Source organism: Hirundo rustica, chromosome 13, assembly GCF_015227805.2.
Source record: "Hirundo rustica isolate bHirRus1 chromosome 13, bHirRus1.pri.v3, whole genome shotgun sequence".
Classification (NCBI taxonomy): Eukaryota; Metazoa; Chordata; class Aves; order Passeriformes; family Hirundinidae; genus Hirundo; species Hirundo rustica.
The window spans coordinates 737660-758449 of record NC_053462.1 but is presented as its reverse complement, the minus strand read 5'-3'; the positions used below and the strand labels follow the sequence as shown (position 1 = coordinate 758449).

Genomic DNA, 20790 nt, shown 5'->3' with positions numbered 1-20790 from the left:
CCTGACACTCGCGCCGCCTAGCGGCGGGGAGGACCCGCCCCTCTCTCGCCTCCCCCTTCCCGGGCCCCAGCACGGACACAGCGCTTCGTAAAATGCTTTTTATTCATAAACTTGATGCAAGTTTACAAATTACTGTACATTGCCAAGGAACTCCGCCAGAAGAAATGGAACCCAGATCGATGCATGCGCCGCAGGGCGGAGGCCGGGGCGGCCCCGGCCCCGCCGTGCCCCGACAGCAGCGCGGCCCCGGCGCTCGCCCACCGCAGCGGGGAACAACACGCACGGGGAGCGCTGCCCAACATCTCCCATCGTGTTTTTCGGACTAAAAACTGGATCTAGAAGCAAATGCACAAGGACCCGCGGGCGCCTGATAGAGAAAAGAGCACAAGTTCGATAGTCAGCTAAAAAAAAAAACAACATAAAAACATGCTTCTGCACTTCGGAAAGTGCTTAATCCGTGGAACACACCCTTCGCTCTGCCCCGAGGAGTGCACAGGCCTAAGGACTAGTACTACAACCAAAATAGAGTCGATTCTGGTAAGGCAATGAAATTGTGTAAGTACACAGACCCAGATTCATCTCCTAATAAAGAAAGAGCAGTTCCCATTAGTCTTTCAATAACAAAACCACCGTCATGACTATGGCAGCATTTCTTACGCTTCAGAATTGGATGATGGTTTTGTACTTCATTGTAGCTTTTCTATAAAAATTTTTCATTCAAGGACTTTCATCTCAATTTGTGCCGATCACTTTAGAAGTCATTAGTTTAGAAATGATTGCAACAACCCGTTAATAAAATGGAACACCTAAAAAGGTTTTTAGTACTTTAAATAACTTCAAGCTTCATACTGTGGCTCTTCTTGTTAAGGAAGTTGAGCCAACAAGTAGCAGGAACAGCCCAAGTTCTGATGCCCCAGTGGAAGTGACAAGTTACAAAGTTTTATTGGCACAGCCTTGCTCTGCATAAAAACAAAAAAAAAAAAACCAAACCAAAAAGCCAAAACAAAATAAAGGAAAAAACAAACAAAAAAAGATAATCTTAACAAAGAGCATCTTTTCCAATAAACAGTTCATATTCACATACAGCCATGAAAAATGTTTAATGACTTAACATACATGTATTTTTCCTATATCATTAATTTGGAAAATACTACAAACGCTGTCATTTTAGACCAGAAAAACTACTGTGATTTGCAAGACCTGACATTTCCTAAAACAGTATTAAACAATGTATTAAACTTCTTGGCTTTAAATGAAACAATACAATGCAAGTCTCTGCAGTCTGCATTTTGCAAAAAGTAAGAAATACACAGAAGTGTCTGAACAACTCACTTCTATTGTATGATCTTTAGTAAATCAATAGCCTGCTGCAGGGAGAGCTTATGCTTTCAAATAAAAAAGGGAGAAGGGAGGGCGTGGCCCAAATCTGCTTAATTCGTAAGAACAAATATGTAAAGGCCCAAACTGCTCAGCCCAGATGCCTAAGAAGAGCGGAATGGTAAGGCTGTAACTTATATTGTACGTGTCAGTTGACAGATTATCCACTAACTTATCTAATAGCTAAAGTCCTCAGTACAGCTGTTATAGGGGCACTCATAGCTTGAGTCTGTGTGTCGGAAAACATAAAAAAGAGCTTGTTTTGTTGACATTGGTCCAGGTATACACCAGTCCTCAGCATTAGCCATCTTCCTTTGGAGGAGTGTACCAGCCTGTGGAGAACAGAGACATGTTAGGAACCGACATTGCTGTGTCCAGACCATCCTACTCTTCACCTGTGAGAGATGGAAACCTAACCTGGCTCATTCCTTCCCTCTTAAAGCAGGCCAGCTCAGCAAGAGCCAGTGCCCTAAATGTGAGTAATCAGCAGTGGGAGACAAACCATGTGGGACATTCCAGGATCAGACCCGGTATTTGGGTGTGCACACATGGATTTCTGTGTCAGCATTTATTTGGAGCTGGACAAGCTGAATACCAACAAAAGGAAGCTGCTGGAGGAGGAACATCACTAACCAAACTTAATAGATGAGAGGTAAAACTCCCAAGTCTTCAAGCTACCTGAAACAGACATACAAATAAGACTGCACTGCGACACTTATATAAATCCCATTTTGTGTACTGCAGAGTTAGGCATGCACAAGCAATTGAATGGTTTATCCTACTTCTGCAAATCTAACCACAGGAGTAAGCTCAGAAATGTCAGTTGAATAACTGGTCTCCTGACATAATTTGGCATGTTTAGCAGCTGAATCATACCTGATCAAGTGTGCACCGCTTTTTCTAGAGACCTCTAGAGCTCCAATCTTAATTCTCCCAACCCCTTTTGTAACATTTCCTCTAAATGTGTTTATAGTGACTACAAGGCCTATTTGTGCTGTCCCAGAGAGCACACAGCAGCTCTAAGCCCAAGACACCTTTCACAGCAGCATGAGTACTGTGAATGCTTTGTGTACAGCTCCTGAGGTAGGACTGATCACTTGTAGCACATACAAGCAAACAGCCACTCTCTGGCTTTTGTAGCAAACTAAAACAGCAAAAGGCTCACTTAACGGCAAGATCAAAACACTGTAAAATTGGAGAGCATGTTAAAGTCATTATCTTTGATCTTCCTCCCGAGAGTACAGGTGTTATGCTCCGTGTTAGCAGTGGGGAAGCTGAGGTGCTCACTGCAGTCACACACACACATTCACAATAACCTGAATTCCTGGAGGACACTGCGTCCGGCCCTGAGCACAGAACATCATGGAAGTGGAACTGCACTGACTCGCTCATCACAAGACCAGGGTACCAATTCTGCTGACTACCTTTATGTAACATGTAAGCTACTTAAACCTTTTAAAGCCTCAGGCTTCTCACAGTGCCACAGTAAATTCAATTATACCTGAAGCACTTGTACCCTTGTTTTATGCAGCAGAGAGACTTTAAATAGAGTAAAAAAGCCCAAACCAGGTGTCTCCCTATTCCATTGTACAGTTTCCCAGCTCGTACACCTCACTTGGACTTCTTGTATGCTTTAGTCTCATGTCTTTTCCCCACTTTCTCTCTTCCTTAATGATTATTTCCACTAGGCTCTTGACACCGCAACAAAATCTTTCAGGGAAAGAGATAAACTTCCAGCAGATATTTAATCAATGTTAAGAGTCCTTAAAGCTACAGTAATAATGAAGTTCCTAGATCATCCTGAAAATGAAATGGAGCTGCCTTTCAAGAAGCAGCAGGAACACACACACAACATTCAGGTAACCTGGAAAAGTTGCAATGATTGTGGTCAATTATTTAAGCACTACTGTTTTTCTAGTGCAAGAAGAAAAGGAAGAAACATTTATGGCCTTCCCAAGCCAAAATAAGACACCTTGTCACTTAAGCTTCTCTGTGGCCAAACACCAAAGCCCAGGTTACTGTACAGACAACAACACAGTGGCAAGAATATACATACCATTTTTCTCATGTATTTGTACTAGTGACTTATAGGACTGCTGTGCTCTTGCTAGATTATATTGATTCTGAAAGGAGAAAAAACTAACATAAAAACCTGCACGGAGACATGCAAGACTCAAAACCAGTTCTAAAAAGGAAATTCTACAGTGGGCTTAAAAATAAAGCCCATGCACAATGTCAGAACATTTCTGGCTTTCAAGGTTCCCTTCTCAGAGCCAGAAATTCCAAATCCTCCCAATTCTGATCCTCCTTCTCTCCCTCCCCTGCCAATACAAGGACAGCAAAAGCCTACCCTGCCCATCCCAAGGCTTTATCCACCTCATACGCTTGTAATTACATTTAAAAAAATTAATTGCCAATAAAATACTCACACAGGCACCAGACAATTCAAAATGCATATATATTTGCAATAGCAGTTCTGTCATTAAGCATCTTCCATGCAAAGTCAGCAAGAAAACAGAAGCCCAAGAGTGATTTGTGTAATAGATAAACAGAGCACATTTACCTTATTGGCTCCAAACTGTACTCTGGCTTTTCCTTTGACTAAAGTGGCATTGATCTGCATGATGACTGATTCTATTGAGTAGGCACTGCTCCAGCCCTGGAGGAGGAAAGGAGTATTAACATACAAGATGTACTTGCTTCTTGTGCTCACCTTGCAAATCTATTTTGGAATGGGTGCTTTGGGATTTACTTTTTTCCCTGCATTCCAGTGTTAGCTATTTCTTTCCAGTTAACTTTTATTTTTCCACAGAAAATATGTAAAATAATATACAGTCCTAGTACTAAGAATTCATAAGAGGAATGAAAAGGCTTAATCACATTTTCAAAATACAGCAAGACAGAAACAAAAAAGCTCCATCCTTACAACATTTTCAGCAATGTCGCAACAGAAATTACAACTCCTTTTTCCAAGAAGAATAAAAGACTCATCTCTAATGAAGCCAATTCAGTAAGCTGTAAGAATTCTGCTCATCTCTGGCATTGCTTTACCTTCCATTCCAGAGCTCACAAGAGTTTCTGCCAGAGCCTGCAAGTAAGTTACTTCATTCATTTTCTTATTTTAAAGAGAAAATCACGCTGTCTACACAAATCATCTATGACTATGATCATCTGTATTCCTCACTTCTCCAGAGCTGACTTTATGCAGTTGAAGAGGCTTCTAGAAAATAAAATGATGTGTCTTGCTCCCCAGAACTCGCTCTTCACGCTGCCTTCCTCACAGAAATTCTGAGAGCTCCCAGCTGACATGCTTGCACTTCCTGCCTCTTCCTCACATCCCTTGTAAGCCATCCAAGGCAGAAGAGAAGATCTCAAACAAGATTAGCAAGGCAAATCTTGTGGGACTGAGGTTTAATTCCACCTTGTTTCTTTCAGAGCGTGTATTTTATTCCACACAGGGATTCTTCAACTCATGGGAAGCACTTATTTTCATTATTTTCAGGCATGTTTTATAATCCAGATAACAGAGCTCATATTCACCTGTTTAGTAAGAAGTTCCATGCATAATGCACCTCCACCTAGGACATACCTAGAAACAAATGTGAAAGAAAATATACTTGACAGCAGTAAGTAAAAAGACGCAAGTGCTCACAGCACTTTAAGCTCTTGCCAGCTTGTTTGTTCATTTCTTTGTTCATACAGCTGAAATGCCCTTTAACCAGTAATATACTGTAACTAGTCAGCCATGTTATACTTAGGCAAAGAAAATTAGCACTGTGAGACAAAAACCCCAGTTGTTTGCTAACTAGACTTAGTTTAAACCACTGACTGAGCTGGTCTGCACAACTGCAGAGACCATGGAAAAAGGAAAGTTACTTTTTATAGCTACTCTCCATTTACATAGTGCTGATGTGTAGTTAAAAGAAACCAACAAAATTCAATTCCGTAAAGAAGTTTAACACCATTTCAAACAATGTAAGTGCACTTATAAATAATATGAGATAACCAGATCTCTTCTTGTTCTTTTCTTGTAAATAGCTTTTTTAATTTTCAAAAACACTTGATCCATTGTGCTGACTGGGACTCATCAGAACATCTGAGCATGACAAAACCTTGACGAAGGGAAGAGAATTTACCACTGCCAAAATGTATTCTCCTCTATGATCAAGACATTTAAACCTCATACATCCGTATGGCATCCAGAGAGAAATGACCACTGGAAAGCCATCCTTTTTTAATTCTAGAAAGAAGTTCGAGTACAATCAAATTAGAATCCAATGAATTTTCTGGTATTTGGGTCTGCTTGTTTAGTCTTGAGAGAGCAGCATCCCTCATGAACCCTATTTAACGGCACAAAGCCCTTACAGAATTCAAGAAGAATACATGGCAATTCAAATCACATCAGAATCAGCACCAGCTATCACAGACTGCATTTTCAGATGCAGACATCATTTCCTGTCACCAGGAGATGCATAAAAGCCTTGAAAGGTGAATTTAATTGTCTCTCCACGGATATATACAAGTGCCACAGACAGCACTTCAAACATGCTTTAGATGACATTTGGAGCATGTTTTCAATTAAATTTAGTGGTCTGGATTAGCATTTGAGGAATTTTTCAACAAAAATTTTATGGCAGTATTACCAGCAAGAGAGAGACAGTTAAGACTTTACAGCCAACTTAAGGCAACACAGGGATAAGATCTGTTCAAAGCACCACCCCCAACCACCCTACAACAGGAGCAGGAACAGCAATGATAACCCCCCACAGGTGTCAGTTCTTACACACTATGACAGGCAGAGTTTTTCAAGTTGTAACATTTTTACCACAAAGCACAATTTCTGCAGGGCAACTCAAACCTACCCTCCCGTGAGCACAGGAGACACCACTCGCACAAAGGGAGGATCAAAAGGGAAGTTATCCTGAAAAGAATAATAGAATAGCAGGTTAAGGAAAATAGTGTGATATTGCTTCCCATCCAGAAAGAATTTCAATCACCTTATTTGTTAAATCAGATTTGAAGTGCTACAAGTTTTCAGTTCTGTAAAGATTCCCTTTCCATAGTACTGGCTAAAAAGCATTTTTTTGCTTTCATTGCCAAAGCTTCAGTTCCAAACTCAAAAGTTAGTTTTCCTTTTTTCCTCCTTTTTTTTTTAATGCTACAGATCCATTATTACCCAAGTAATAGCTGAGGGTAATTTCATTCACTTTCTATAGTAAGCCTCAAATTTAACTGCAGCTTTTCATCCCATAGACACTTACCTTAAAAGAGAAGTTGAGTAAAATGTATTCTACACCTTCTTTTTCTTTTAAGACCTGAAGATCACTATGCAATGGGCTATCAGGATCAACCCTATAAAAAGCAGCAGGGGGAGATCATGGATGAAGTTATTATTTTCATTATCTGTAAACAGTAATTCCTCTTAAAAACTTCCTTTATGTATTTGTCATTGACAAATTTAGTTTAAGGTGAACTGTAGGAAATTCTAGCTCCTTTCACCAAGTAAAAACTTGAGATCAGCATGAAAACTTGCTGCATTATACTACATTCCCAATGCTATCAAGTGTTGCTTAAACACAGCACAGAATAAGCTGTTCATTTGAAAAGAGCAATTTTAATTCTCTTTCAGTTCAGTTGTGTTCAAATAAGAGGGGAAAAAACCAGGAAGACTGTAGTCATCTAGTTTTCAGCACATAGTTAGTGAGTCCTTTATGGAATATGTAATTGTAGTTCTGCATCAGCTGTTAAAAGTAATCTGCATCAGCAGAAGTACTAAAGCCAGCAGCTTCTGCTCAGCAGAATTTCAACAACTGTTTGTTACAAAATGCTGGTGGTGAGCAGCCTGGCCATTAATTCAGACACCACTGGGTTAATCCCACCAAGCTCTGACACCCCATCAGCTTTTAAATAGAAGAGACTAGTCAAAAACACCTGCAGCAAGCCAAAAGCAGATGTTAAAGGGACTGAAAGACCATTAAATCTAATCCTCTGCTACAGCTGGCACTACAGAGTTATTAGATCTCATTTCAGAACTTCTTGGGCAGTTTGTCCCCATCCTACCATTGTGAAGTTATTTCAGGGAAAAAAAAAAAAAAAAAAAATCTTCCAGTGCTTAGGAACCTCTCATTTCAAGCCATAACTTTTGCCGGGCCAGTTCAAAGGGACTGGTTCTTGTAACAATACAGGTCCTTCCTCACACAGGCTCTCTCCTCTGACATCTACCCCTCAGCTACTCTGCACACAGCACATTTGTCTCCAGACACTTTTTGCTACAATAAACACAAGACTTCTCTTATACATTCTGGAAGGCATTTGCTGCATGTACTCCATTTCCTCTTTTCTGAAGGCAGAAAATGAGACCTGTTCACAGTGATTTGAGGTTTCAAATCACTGCATACGGTTTGAGCACTTGGTTACAGAAGTGCTTGGTAGGAAAGGCCTCCCATAATGTGACACAGATCTCTCTGTGTCATTCCTGCCATTTTCAGCCTCAAAACCTTCACATGCCCATGATTACACTAAGAAGGAAACAGAACCAGTTCAGCAGCTGATGACCCAGTTTGCACAAGTCTCACCCCTAGGACAAGGCAACAATTCCTAAGGACAGGTCAACTACTGTGCTGAACCAGCCTGTCTTTATCCTTAACCCCCAGGATATATCTGAACCCATGGAATTTTTTTCATCCACTGCCAGATGTTGCAGCCACCCAGCACAGTTTGGGAAGGCTCTTCCTTCCTTTCTTTAGGGTACTGTCCAGGGATGACAGCAGATGATCCTCTTACCAGGAATAACTTCACTCTAACAGCTCTAGGATTAAAGTTATTGGACTATGGATGTAGCAAGGTGAGTTATGTACTGCCTTTTCACTTGGTGTGCTAGGTGATGACAGAATAAAAGGTACATATAATTATATAACTCACATTTATACAACAGCTAAAAGTTTCAGTCCTATGTGTCTGTTTAACTATAGAAATCAACAGCTAATGACAGTTCTGTTCTAGATTAAGAGCTGGATTTTCCTGTAATTAAATAAAAATAAAATCGTACAAAAATTCTTGAAAAATTTTTCATCATTTAAGGCTGTATATTTTGGAGCAGTTTTAGAACTGAACAGTAATGATAGTCAATGCAATACACATAGTGTTGGCAGTGAAAAGCAGGTCTGTCTTTTTGCCAGCTCAGTTACTACAGTTCCATCTCTACACATTTCTACCTATCAGAATTACAGCCACTACTTAGTGGCTACAATTACCATTACTGCTGCTACTATTGTAACAGACTTTTATACGCTCTGGCTGGAGAGATTCATTTATCAAAAGAATCTCTCCAGCAATAATAAAACAGATTATTCAGAACATGCAAAACTTCATTAACTTACTTGAGAAGCTTAACATGCCATTCATACAAGCTGTCATTTACCAGTTCCACCGAATATATCCCTGTAGAAATATGAGATGGAATTAATTATGCACTAAAAGTGTAGATAGAAAACAGCAAAAACATTCTTTGCTTTTAAATATGAATACTGTCAGCAGGTGTAAGCAATGGGTAGGATACTGATACTGAGGTATGTCCTTCCTCCAGCAGCAGATGCACTTCTGAGCAGCTACAAGGAAAAAGTGTTTTCACTTCTATTTAAAAATTCCACATTAATAATTTTTTTCCTGATACTTAACCATTTCACCTTCAAACCTTCCACAACTACAACTCCAGCTTGCTTATTACTCACTCTATTTTACACCCAGTACCCTGCCACCATGTTTTTAAGACGCTTCACAGTGTGAGTAAGCAACATTGTTGTTTCACAGGTTCTCCTCAGTACAGGCAGACCAGGATAGCACACAGGACAGTGTATGCAGTAGAAACCCCAAGAAAAGGAGATACTGCAGTGGATGAAGCACATTCCCAACAGCTGACTGAGGAAGCCAGAAAGATGCATCTAAAGAATGGAATGGTCTGTGGGAGCCAGCTGGTGACTTTCAGCAGCCAGTTTGTTTTAAGCATGTTAAACAACAGTTGTGCATTTCACTCCCAGGGAAGAATGGAAATTATCTGCCATTTACTTGTATACTCAAAGCTTCCTCTCTGCATAAATTCACAAGCAGCTCTGGAAAAAGCAATAAATCTTTAACCACCGGACAAAATTTGGAGCATAGTATCAGTCATGTACAAAAGTGAAACCTCTTTTTTCACAGAATATTCATGCATATAGACTAACCTACTATTATAAAACTCATTACCTGGCATAATATTTAACAGCATCTTTGCCACTGACCTAATTATTTGGAAGCCATATGCAAATTGGGAACCTGCTTAGGATTTCTGAAGGCAACACAACCACCAGATTGCAGTCACCACATTGTCCCCAAGGAACGGAGGGTATTAATTTCTGAGCTTATTATTCTAGCATAAAAACAATCTTGCAATTGAAACTTATAAGCATTAGTACTTGGAGTACAGATGGCATTTCAAGCTGTCCAGACACCTTTATTTCTCAAGCATTTCAAAACTCGGCACATGAGTTGAAGCACCCATGCTTGTTTCTCCTCACTGAGTGCCACTAACAAGCGAGTACTGCAGCCAAGAGCATAATTTCTAATTTTTCTATGTCTAGAGTAACAATACAGACCCGAACACATACTCGCTGTGCTATCCATGTCCCTTTTAATCAGCAGCTACCTCAGAGACATGACATCTCCGTTTGAGGATCAACCAAAGGAGCTATTAAGGCCTTTTTCCAATTCCCCAGATCCAAGGATGCTATTTTCTGAACTGACCTTTGTGTAAGTCACAAACTGTAAGAATTTCAATTTGTACTGCTCTGATGTAACAACAAAAGAGCTGACATTCAGAACTCTGCTCACTGTCAACTCCCATTAATGATAAATCCATTCCATTGTTGTGTCCAAAATATTTTCTTCCCCCTGCATCCAAATGGGAGCAAAGAATACTTGTTACAGTAAGGCTCCTGACACGGTGCTAAACAATGGAAGATCAGAGGAAAGCTTCCATCCCCTTGTTCACTCACTAAGCCTCCAGCTCCCTCCATCATCCTGGGCCTCCTGTTCTCAGGCACAGCCCCTGTCCCAGTCCTTCAAAGCCCACAGGCTTTGCCAGCTTCCCTAACAGAAGAGCTGAACTCTTCAGAGCTGTACTGCACTAAGCAGAAGCTGCAGGAGAGTTCTCCTCAAGCAGCCAGGTTTTGACCAAAGAGCATCTGTGTCTCTTCATGAACAGCAGCAGGGGGCTCCGTGTCTTGATACGGAACCTACTTAACAACACTATCCAAAGATGAGGGAAGGCATGTTTGGGGTTTTCTGAATTATCAAGAGGTCTTATTTGGAAATAATTTATATGCTTTCTTTGTTATTTTGACAGCATGAAGAAAAAGGTTCCCGTAAAAAAGTATTTAACTTATTAATAGCAGTTTTTGAGAAGTCCTTAATTTAGGACAGGAACCAAGGTAGGTTCCTCTTGCTTGTGTTTACAAGGGTTTTATTAGTCAAAGGTGATCAAGTAAAAAGAAACCCACAGAACGATGAAGCAAGCAAAAAGTAAGAAATTTGAATGGAGAAAGGAAAATAATTCCTTTCAAAACAGAGGGAATATCTTATTTAGAGTAACATTATTACATCAAAAAGTAAATCCCATACAGTCTTTGGATAAAAACAGGGAATTGAAGTCTATATGAACTATATATGAATAAAACAGATGCTGAAGATATGAACAGAAAGATTTAATTTATTATCCCCAAAATCTTTGTTTCTTGCCCTCCTTTCCCATTCCCCTAAATTATATTAAGTCCTTTGTGAATCTCCAATCTAATATGTGGAAATGAGATAATCTTGTTTTGCAGGACTTGCAGCTCTCATTATCTGAACGGGTTAATGAAACTGTCTAATTCACAACAGAGTACCTTAATTAGCTGGAGTATTTTTCGCTTCTGTCAGCTTGTAAGAAAATTATTTTCTGTTTCTTTAAGGGCAATTCTTCCCCTAGATTTCCCAGGTAGATAAGCAACTTTGCTGCTGAGAGTGAGCTTGTAACCTTTTGCTTGAACTCCAGCATTTGATTCATTTGTTAAAGGAAATTAGTTCCTAAAATAGATACTACCTTGAATGTACACAAACAATTGAAGCCACTATCTTTTAATAGTACTTTTTTATAAAACAGTCTAACAGAAAAGAAAAAATTTAAAATACTATTGCTGTAAGTATTATTCCCTTCAGAACCCCCAGTGTTGTCCTACTGTCAGTCCTCAAAATGTGTAACCTCACGCAAACTTAATAAAGTGATCCTTAACCAACTAAAAATCAGCCTTAGCCTTCCTGGCTTGTCTTACAAAGAAATGAAAACAGCCTTATATTACCTTGCAACAGTGACCAGAACCTGCAAGTTTCACAATGGGTCCCTTTGTGCATTAACAGGAAGAAGTTAAATTTAGGGTAAAATGGACCATGGGGCAAGTGCTCTGAACAAAAATGACATTAAAAAAGCCAATTACTGGCCACAGCCTGTGCACATGGTGACAGTTACCTGAAGAAAGGCAGAACTAGGCTGTGGAAGCAGGAATTTTGTGTGTATGAAAGGAACCGAGAACATAAATTCACTCAAGGTCGAAGAATAAATGAAACCATAAGGAATGAATCTAGGTACGTTTTATAACAAACAGCATCAATTTACTGGCAAAATGTAATGAATGTGTAGGACGGTATTTCAAAACAGAATTACCATCACCTTTGTAGTGTCAACCTCCACTTGACACTCCTTCATTACACCATGCTGTAGAGATCAACATGAGGCAGCCAGCTGCAGTATTTTTACATATTTCCAAAGTCATAAGCCCTAAGTTACTGCACTCACCCTTTAGAACCTCAGCTTTCTGCAAGTTGAGCAAGATTTGCTCTTCCTCATAATTTTAGAGTATGCTTTCCTACATCGAGATCAGTCTTTTGCAACTCATGAAGACTTGTTTATCTAAAGCCAAGAAATGGCATTATTAGAGAGCCTGAACCCTCCCCTCAAACCACACCTATCCAGGGCCCCCAGCTGACTCCACGTGACTGAGAACCCCAGAGCAACCTCTACAGTGTGTTATAGCCAACCTTAGCCCCAATCACCAAAACAAGCCCTGGCAGTAAAGCACCCCCCATGCCTTCATACAGATGTGCCTCCAGCTCTTCCCTAGACCCACCAATGCATTCCTTCCCAGACACGTGGGGATTGGGGCACACTGACAAGCACTCAGGTGGAACAAAGCTAAAAGAAAGATGCATTAAATCAACCCTAGGTTATCTCATCAAATTTATACCCCAGACACTTTACCACTGTCCCCAGCACTTCCATGCATGAAACAATTGACCTAAATGTTAAATATGATAAATAAAAATAGGAACCCCATTGTCTCTTTACACCTGTTCTTTTACACATGATTAAAATGGCATTGCCAAGTGAGATTCAAGTCCTCTAGAAATAAATATAGGCAGAAGTTCAGAAAAGTGAAAGAATATTTAAGTTTTACTGACTCTCTAATTAGGCATTCCTCCTGTTCCCTTCCTGGCCTGCACCTGGCTGCAGTGATGGAGTTATCTATTTGACAGACCTGGAGGAATACAACTTGCCCAGAATCTATGTGATTTTTTTCCTCATACGGTAACAATCAGGCAATTCAATATGTTGAATCTTTTGCTGAGCTCGTTTAGCTACAGCTCCTATAAGGAATAAATGAAACAGCATCCACTACTGACAGATAACCACCAGTCATTATTCAAACTAATTTAAAATATAAGCTTGTTTTCCACTGTAACTCACACCATTATTCCAAGGAATATATTCTGATTTTTCTCCACAAATAAACTGTTTTAGGTAATAAGAGTATATACAATGAATCTATGTATTTTTACATATGTGCACACAAACATGCACGTATATACAAACACAGGACAACAAAACACAGAAAAGTTAGCAGGAAATACTTTGCAAGAAAATTAATTTAAAATATATTTTTAAAAGGGAAATCTGAGGCATTTTACCTGTTTTATAACTCTGTGATCTATATATATCCCTGAGTTCTTTCATAAGTCGATCTGAAGCCTGAACTGACCCAGAGACAGCGCCCTGAAACAAACAAAAAATGCTCCAAATAAGTGAAAAGTAATATTTACTATTTACATTACAATAGTTACAGCTTTACATTACAAAGTTACACTAATTAGAAGGTATTAATAATATCTGTATGAGAATTAGGTTTCTGAAAAGTTAAATATTCTAGTGAACAAGTCTGCTCCAAAGAAACAAGGCCCTCCCTCTAAAGAAGCACATTAACATATACTACTAAATGCTACAGGTGATGCAAACTTTTAATCAAGGTACAACAGGTATTTTTTCTGTAAAGGACCTAAACCTTTGGCCTTTTAATTTCCAAGGTGGATGCACAGTACGTCTCAGAGTGAAATATTTCATTTTACATTCTGCCTTTACACACTGGGAAGAAGAGTAAGCCTAATCCTAAGAACAAGCTTCTACACATAAGGTTTTATTGCTTTCTCAGAGGTGTATTTTTCTGTGGTCATTGAAAAAGGCACAGGAGTTGAGAGGTATCCACTCTAGAATAGCAGCTTCCAGAGGAAGAAGACCAACCAGTGAATTTAGAAAACGTGGAACAAAAGTAGTATTTATTGCAATTGAGTGGGGGTGGGGGGAATCAACATCTACACAGAGGAAGACAAAGATAAGTAAACCTTAAAATGCAAAGTACTTCTTGTGACTTGTCATAGTTCCTGTGATTTATGCCAACAGGGCAAAATCTCTTCTGTTCATGTAGAGCTCAGTTCTGTACTGCTCAGCAGCTCAAAGTGAGAGAAAACATATAAGAAAATTGTGGTTTAAGTTATATGATTACTCTACTTGCATATCCTACCCAAAATACCACTTTAGGTTCAAGAGTTTGGAAAAACAGAGATAAAGGTTAGCATTATAAGATTTAAAATGCAGAATAGGAATAAGGACTCCAAAGGAGCTGAGGCAGTTGCCACCCCAAACCCTGAGCCTGTGACACTTGGGCTTTCACCATCAGCCTATTTCCCAAGGGTAGATTATTCCACTGGACCTTTGCAGTAGCTTTCTGCTCCTGTTCTTCAGTCATTGACACTGAAATACAGGCTAACATATGGAGCTCAGAAGCCTGGGAGGGAGAAACCATGACAAAAAAATAAAATCACCCCACTACCAAATAAGAAAGATCCACCTAGAATAATTCAGTCTGTCTGTACCAAGCACTGAATGAGTAATTTGATGAGGCTGCTTTTTTACTCCATCTAAAAATTCAAAGATACCTATTTCTTCAGTTTCCTTCCAGACACTATGAACACCTACAAACACATCCTTTTTGGATAGAAGTGTCAGGAAAGTATTTCTAGAAGAATATGAAGCAGCTGTGACCATTGCCTAATACCTGAAACATCCTCCCTGTTTGCCTGAAGTCCACAGTGATGTTTTATATTCTACAAGGTCTTACTGCAGGACCAAATTACTTTGCAACAAAAATATCAGTAACAGTTACTTGATGGTAAAGCCTCCCCATAGTCCTCTGTCTTCTCTATCCTGTAGTATCACATAATATACTTAGCTTCACACTAGAATCTGTAGACTTTTCTTTTAAGGCTATTCATTTTCATATGCCTTTGGATTGAATTATGCAGATTTCTGAAATTCCACTAGTTTTTCTTAACAGACTGGTATGAAGGATGAACCTGGTAATTAAACCTGCAAATAACAGGCAACTCCTTTCATCTGATTAAACAAAAGCTACAAAAAAGCAGATCTTCAGACAAGTAATTTCTACGTTTATTACACCCCTCTCTACAGAGCAGTATCAGACAAAGGGATTTCTCGAACCCCAAGTACATGAAATTTTATGGGAAAAAGGTTGTTTATATGCAATATCTGCATGTTACTGCTATTCATGGCCACAATTTACATATCAGCTGAAAAAGGAAGCATTACACTCAACCAGTAAACACAGCAGTGGTAACCACCATTCTTTGTTTTGCTGTGCTTTGTGAGTGTTCAGATTGAGACTCATCAGTATGATGACTCTGGACAAAGAGATTTCATAGACAAGTGTCAAAACTTTGGTTTTCTTCTGAGCGGAGCTGTGTAGATCCTTGCCCCTTCCACTGTATTTCTTACTGGAAGAAGGAATTCTCTTACACTTTTCAAATTGTCAACCTATAAATACAGGCAATTTAAGAACAAGTTAGATGGTCAAAGACATCCTTCTGGAAAACTTCCTCTCTCATTGCATCTCTATTTCCATCCAATTAAATTACTGAATTTCTATATATAACGTTGGAAGTTCATCTTGGCAAATGAAAATTTAAGTATCTTCTGTACTGAAGGCCATTTAAAACCCAAACTTAACACATCCCCTGACTGCCATTATAACTGCTAATTGAAGAAGTTAGTTGTAGTGTGTGTAAGCAAGCCACAACACACTTTGTAACAGTGTTTTTCACACTTTTTTCCCCTAGGAATTTCTGGTTGGGCTGCCCACTCCTTATATAGCAGCACTAAATATAGTTACACTTGCTGCTCTAAAGAATCGATGGACTGTAAAGCAGTAATCTACAATCAGGAGAAAGAGGATAGCAAGCTTAACTTAAGTAGTTTAGCACAGGAGCTTATTTTATGTGCTCTGAACTACCCTTGGAGGAACTTGAAGAGGAAGGTAACAGCTAAACCTGATGCTAACCCTAATGCCAAAAACCACTGTTGTGGAGCACGTCTTCATTCTGGTACCACTTATGGGTTTTGGAGTCACTGTAAAGTGCAGTTTAGAAGAGAGCACAACTTGCAACCCATCACTGCACAATACAGAGCATCGAGGTCAGTTTTGACTACACTGCTACTAAATTTAAAAGCTTTTTCCGTAACTCACTACATGCAAGTTATAATTTCAAAGACTGAACTTGGATATAAATAACAGTATCCTTCTGGAAAAGTGGGACTTGACACTCCAAGGGAGATAGAGTTCCCATTTCTCAAATTGTGGCAGTAAGATTTATAGTTGCAACTGCCTCAGACATAAGCAGTCAATCACGGGATCTGACGGGTATCTGTCACATGGGGCTGATGCCAAGAGCAAAGCCATTTCATCTGAAGTAGTTAAATGAGCTGCCAGACCAGACCTAAGTGACTTTTTTTCCTAAGAAGTAATCAAATAGGCACAAAAAGTCTCAATCATCCTGTCCTGTACTAGTGTATTTTGTGGCTCTCCAGAACAACGAGCAGGTAAGCTGAGAGATCCGTGCTACAAGAGGCAAACATCTTTGCTGACAACATGCCAACTGCTGAGAGCTGCAAATACCAGAAATACCTGACACAGGAATTCTCACAGCCAAAACTGCTGGACGTGAAAAATATTGATGAGATGCATCTCTACAAGCCTGTCCTGTTCTCAAACTCTTCCTCCAAGGATGAGGCACTGTTGGAAACATGAAACTCGTGGTGCCCTGGGACCAGCATTTGCCATTGCCCTGCTGTACTGAGGCCACAGACTTCAGGGGTTTCTTTTACCCTTCCAACCCTCAAAATGCACCCAATGCCTGCTCTTCCCCCACAAGTTATACGGGACAAGAGGTGCAGTTCACTGCGGTTTTATAGCCAAAGTGCTGATTGTTTGTTTTCTGATCAGAAAAATACTGTGAACACATCAGAACACTACAGGAAACCTCCTCACTCAATACATTTCAAAAGATTTAGCTACAAGACCAAAAATTACCTGCTGAAAAAAACCATGAAAACTTCTCCAAGAGAATAAACTGAAATCTAAAATTTCCCAAAAAGAGTTAAAGAACACAAGTTCCATTGTCACTGAACTTCCTCCATATTTGTGCAGAAGCACATTCATTCCTAGAAGTTAAAGCAGGTTCATACTTCAAGGATTAGACTAAAAATAGAAATGACACCTCAGATTTTATAAAATCTGAAGATGAAAGTAGAGACATTGGAGACTTCTAAAGGGAAGTGCTTAAACTCCTCAGTATAAAACAGGAAAAGCTAACAGCATTATCTTAATAAGAAAGCCATTAATCTCTAAAATGACTATGTGGAGAGAGACCTTTGAAAAGCAAGCAGCAGCAAGTTGTTAAATATTTGAAGTTAATGATTCCAGTTCAAAGGTGTTTTTCAACTCCAGGTAAGCAGTGGTTCTTTAAAATTATTACAACGTTAAGAGGAGGATTAATTCTTGCTCCAAGTTACACACTGTACCACAAGCCAAATTTATCTCCTGATGCCAGCAAGAAGAATGGGATTAAGGATACTGCCAAGGACAGAACTCATTTACAAAATTAGTAAATACATATTCTTAACTTGTACTACACACATAAACCCTAAAACCTCCTATAACAACATCTTGAGAAGCAGAAAAATGTCTTTAACCTATCAGGAATAAATGAGAATGGGGGTGCATGCACTGCTTTCCCATGAGCAAGCTTTGAGCATGATCTGTAACTCCAGCCTGCACTGCAGCCAAGGGGAGAGAGGACAGCTCATGGACTCGGGCCAAAAAACATGGAAAGGAACTGAAAAGTTCTCTTCTGGCTGCACTGGGCACCAGTCAAAGCCCCATATTATGCTGCACGTTCCCTTTTCCAACAAGCAGCATGTAAATGGCATGCATTTGTTTTACTGGCCTCTGCTGGGGAAACAAAGAATCCCAAAAAGCTGCAGGGCTCCTGTAAAAAAATAGACAAGGTTTAGCCACTGCATTTCGGTTTGTGAAACTCATACAGTCCTCTAAGAAACCCAGTTGTGAGGGCTGTACAGATTTAAATTTTGCTTTGTGTTAGGACACTCAGCAAACTTGTGCTCTCTCCAATTAGAAGCCCCCTGCTCTGGCAGCAGGGAGGACCAATACAGTGCTACTGGGTTAGCTCTTTCCTAGGTCAGTAGCACAGCTCCAGCTTTTGGTTCTCCAGCACCAAAGAGTAAACCCTCACAAGTCCTTGGAGAAATTATTTCAGTAGCACAGCTATTTCTGGTGACCCACAAAAATACCACAGTTCCTCAGCAGCAGCTGAATACCCCGTACTCAGCTGACCTTGTTTATGCACCAGCATCAACGAGTGTCTTGGCATGAGAAACAGCTATTATGTAAGTTGAATCTGCTGTTGTCAAACAGAAAACCAGCAGTGTTCATTTCAGCTCCACTAAATGTGGAGGGGAAAAGCAAAAGGAAAGGCAGTATTTGCCAAATGGGAAAAGAACAGACAGCAAAAGAAAATCCACAGTTTTAAGAGACATCTTGCACCAAGGAAGAATGCTGATGCTACAAAAACCTTCCTTCTCTTCTACCAAATTTTAGATAATTGTAAAGCAGGCCATGCCTCTCAGGCTGCAAGAGGATGTATCTTCTTTAACAATTAAAGACTCCTTACTATTAAGGGTGAGTTATACACACAGAAACACACAAAACCTCATCTTCTAAAACTGTGAACGTTCAAGTTTAAACAAAAGCAGCAAGTGACTATTGTGTTCATGGTTAATCAAGTCTCAAAACCAGACTTGACTATACAGCCAAAGCAGTTTGGGACCTTAGGTTTATCTCCTTTTAAACCCTGAAACGCCAGTCAGGTTTGGGTGTTATCATTCCAAAACCCTTTGGATGAAGCAGATCATAAACAGAAGTATTAAATGTCATGCTTTACACATTTTAAGCCTCTGTGAAACAAAAGCCTGGATTTCTTTGGGAATCAGGGCAAATAAAATTAAAATAAAATTAATGCCCATCATCAAACCCTCCTACATGCACTGTTGAGAAGTGGAAGCCTCTCTGGAGCCTGGCACTTGGGACAGAACACTTCTAAGCCTCTGGAGAACAAGCACTTTTTCTACAACTGCCTGCTGGCAAGATCACTCAGAAAACTGACAACAAAGCTCCAGAGCTGCTGAAGGCCCCTTTATGCGTGGCAATAAAAAAAAACCTGCACAACAATCCACCACCCCTCAGTAATTTCCAGATGGCACAGTTATTTCTGAAAAATAAACTCAAGCATAAAATGGATTTTTAAAGCACAAGTTGATCAAGTATTTTAAGTCACTCATGAACTTTATTACAGGCAATTTTAATTATGGTTTTAATTTTTTTACTTTAATAAGGGCTCAGCAACAGAAGTCACACTCACAGCCTAGATGCATTCTGCTGATTCTGCAAGGACAACTACCACTTGTAACAAAGGCACCAAGCAAGAAACAGAGGGACAACCACATGGATACCTCTGGAGATGAGCAGTAAAACAGTCAGCTACAGGTTAATTTATGTCTAGGTGCACACCAGTGGGCTATCTTTGCTAAAAAAAAAAAATATCTCTATTTTAAAGTCAGAAGTAATGCAAAGAAGCATGAAATCATTAACTCACATTTAAGTGATCTTGCCTTTGATTTTTTCTGATTTTTTCTAAGATTGCAAGGTTCTCTTTTTCAATGCCTTCATCCTCAGATTTCTTCCCATCAACTGGCTCCTCCTCCTTCATATCATAGTGATCCAGATCTTCAATGTCCTACAGGACAGTAGAGAGAGAAGTTAATTGTAAATACCTATACTGTGCTCTCCATTCAATGAAGCTCTCTCCAAGGGATACAGTGGGATACAGTCACATACTGCACAGCACTATGGATTCGTGAGTGTTGGATAGAAATAATTTTGTTCTAACTGCACTCTCAGCCAGAATATTTACTGGAATTATAGGGAGCCTTCATAATACAAATGAGACCCAAATTCACAACATGTTTCTGGTCACAGAAACAAGCACAACCTCTGCAAGAAGATAGGATTGTGGAGAATTAGCCCACTGAAGTAGGTAGCAAACCAAACTATAGAATCCAAAAATACCCAAAGTTAGGGTGGCTCCAAGATGTTTCTAAAAGCAGACTCTTTTGCAGTTAGAATCCCAGCTATACTACACTTCTGGCAAGCAGTGATTAACCTATCTGGCATGGCTACTGCAACCCTTCAAGAAAGTTAAATATTAGAAAACTATGTGTACTTTATTCGAGGTTACCATTTCAGCTGAAGATTAGATACAGTAATTTTGGGATCAGGACATAAGACAAAATACTCTGGTCAAGCATTCTGATCACACGAGCCAACATTTTGGTTCTGCGTTCTAGACCAAGGCACCTCCACTCTGTATCCTGAGATGGGGTTATCTTGTTGCAGAGGAGCACTCTGAGCTTCAGACAACTGCCTGAAGGCGATTCAAATGCTGGCTGAGGAGAGGAGGGGAAGCATGTGAACACCCTGCCACGAAAAAGGAAGCACCACAGCAGCCACACCAGCACGCTTTGGTTACACAACCACCAGATACACTCGAGTATGCAGAGCTCTGTCACACCTGGGGCTGCTCTCT

At 39.8% G+C, this 20790-nt stretch overlaps 1 protein-coding gene across 2 annotated transcripts in view; it reads right to left on the bottom strand.

Annotated features, from left to right (window-relative positions):
- Positions 1 to 84: 84 nt before the first annotated feature.
- Positions 85 to 20790, bottom strand: part of UBE2Q2 (ubiquitin conjugating enzyme E2 Q2) — a 46378-nt gene continuing 25672 nt past the window's right edge. For both annotated transcript variants that reach the window (XM_040077216.2, XM_040077218.2), the window contains 9 exons: positions 19801 to 19941; positions 13411 to 13495; positions 8757 to 8817; positions 6639 to 6729; positions 6240 to 6298; positions 4918 to 4966; positions 3941 to 4036; positions 3434 to 3500; positions 85 to 1709 (listed from right to left, as the gene is read on the bottom strand). In XM_040077216.2, the coding sequence (XP_039933150.1) occupies positions 1678 to 1709; positions 3434 to 3500; positions 3941 to 4036; positions 4918 to 4966; positions 6240 to 6298; positions 6639 to 6729; positions 8757 to 8817; positions 13411 to 13495; positions 19801 to 19941 (681 nt within the window). In that variant the 3' untranslated portion in view covers positions 85 to 1677. The remainder of the gene's footprint in view (positions 1710 to 3433; positions 3501 to 3940; positions 4037 to 4917; positions 4967 to 6239; positions 6299 to 6638; positions 6730 to 8756; positions 8818 to 13410; positions 13496 to 19800; positions 19942 to 20790) is intronic.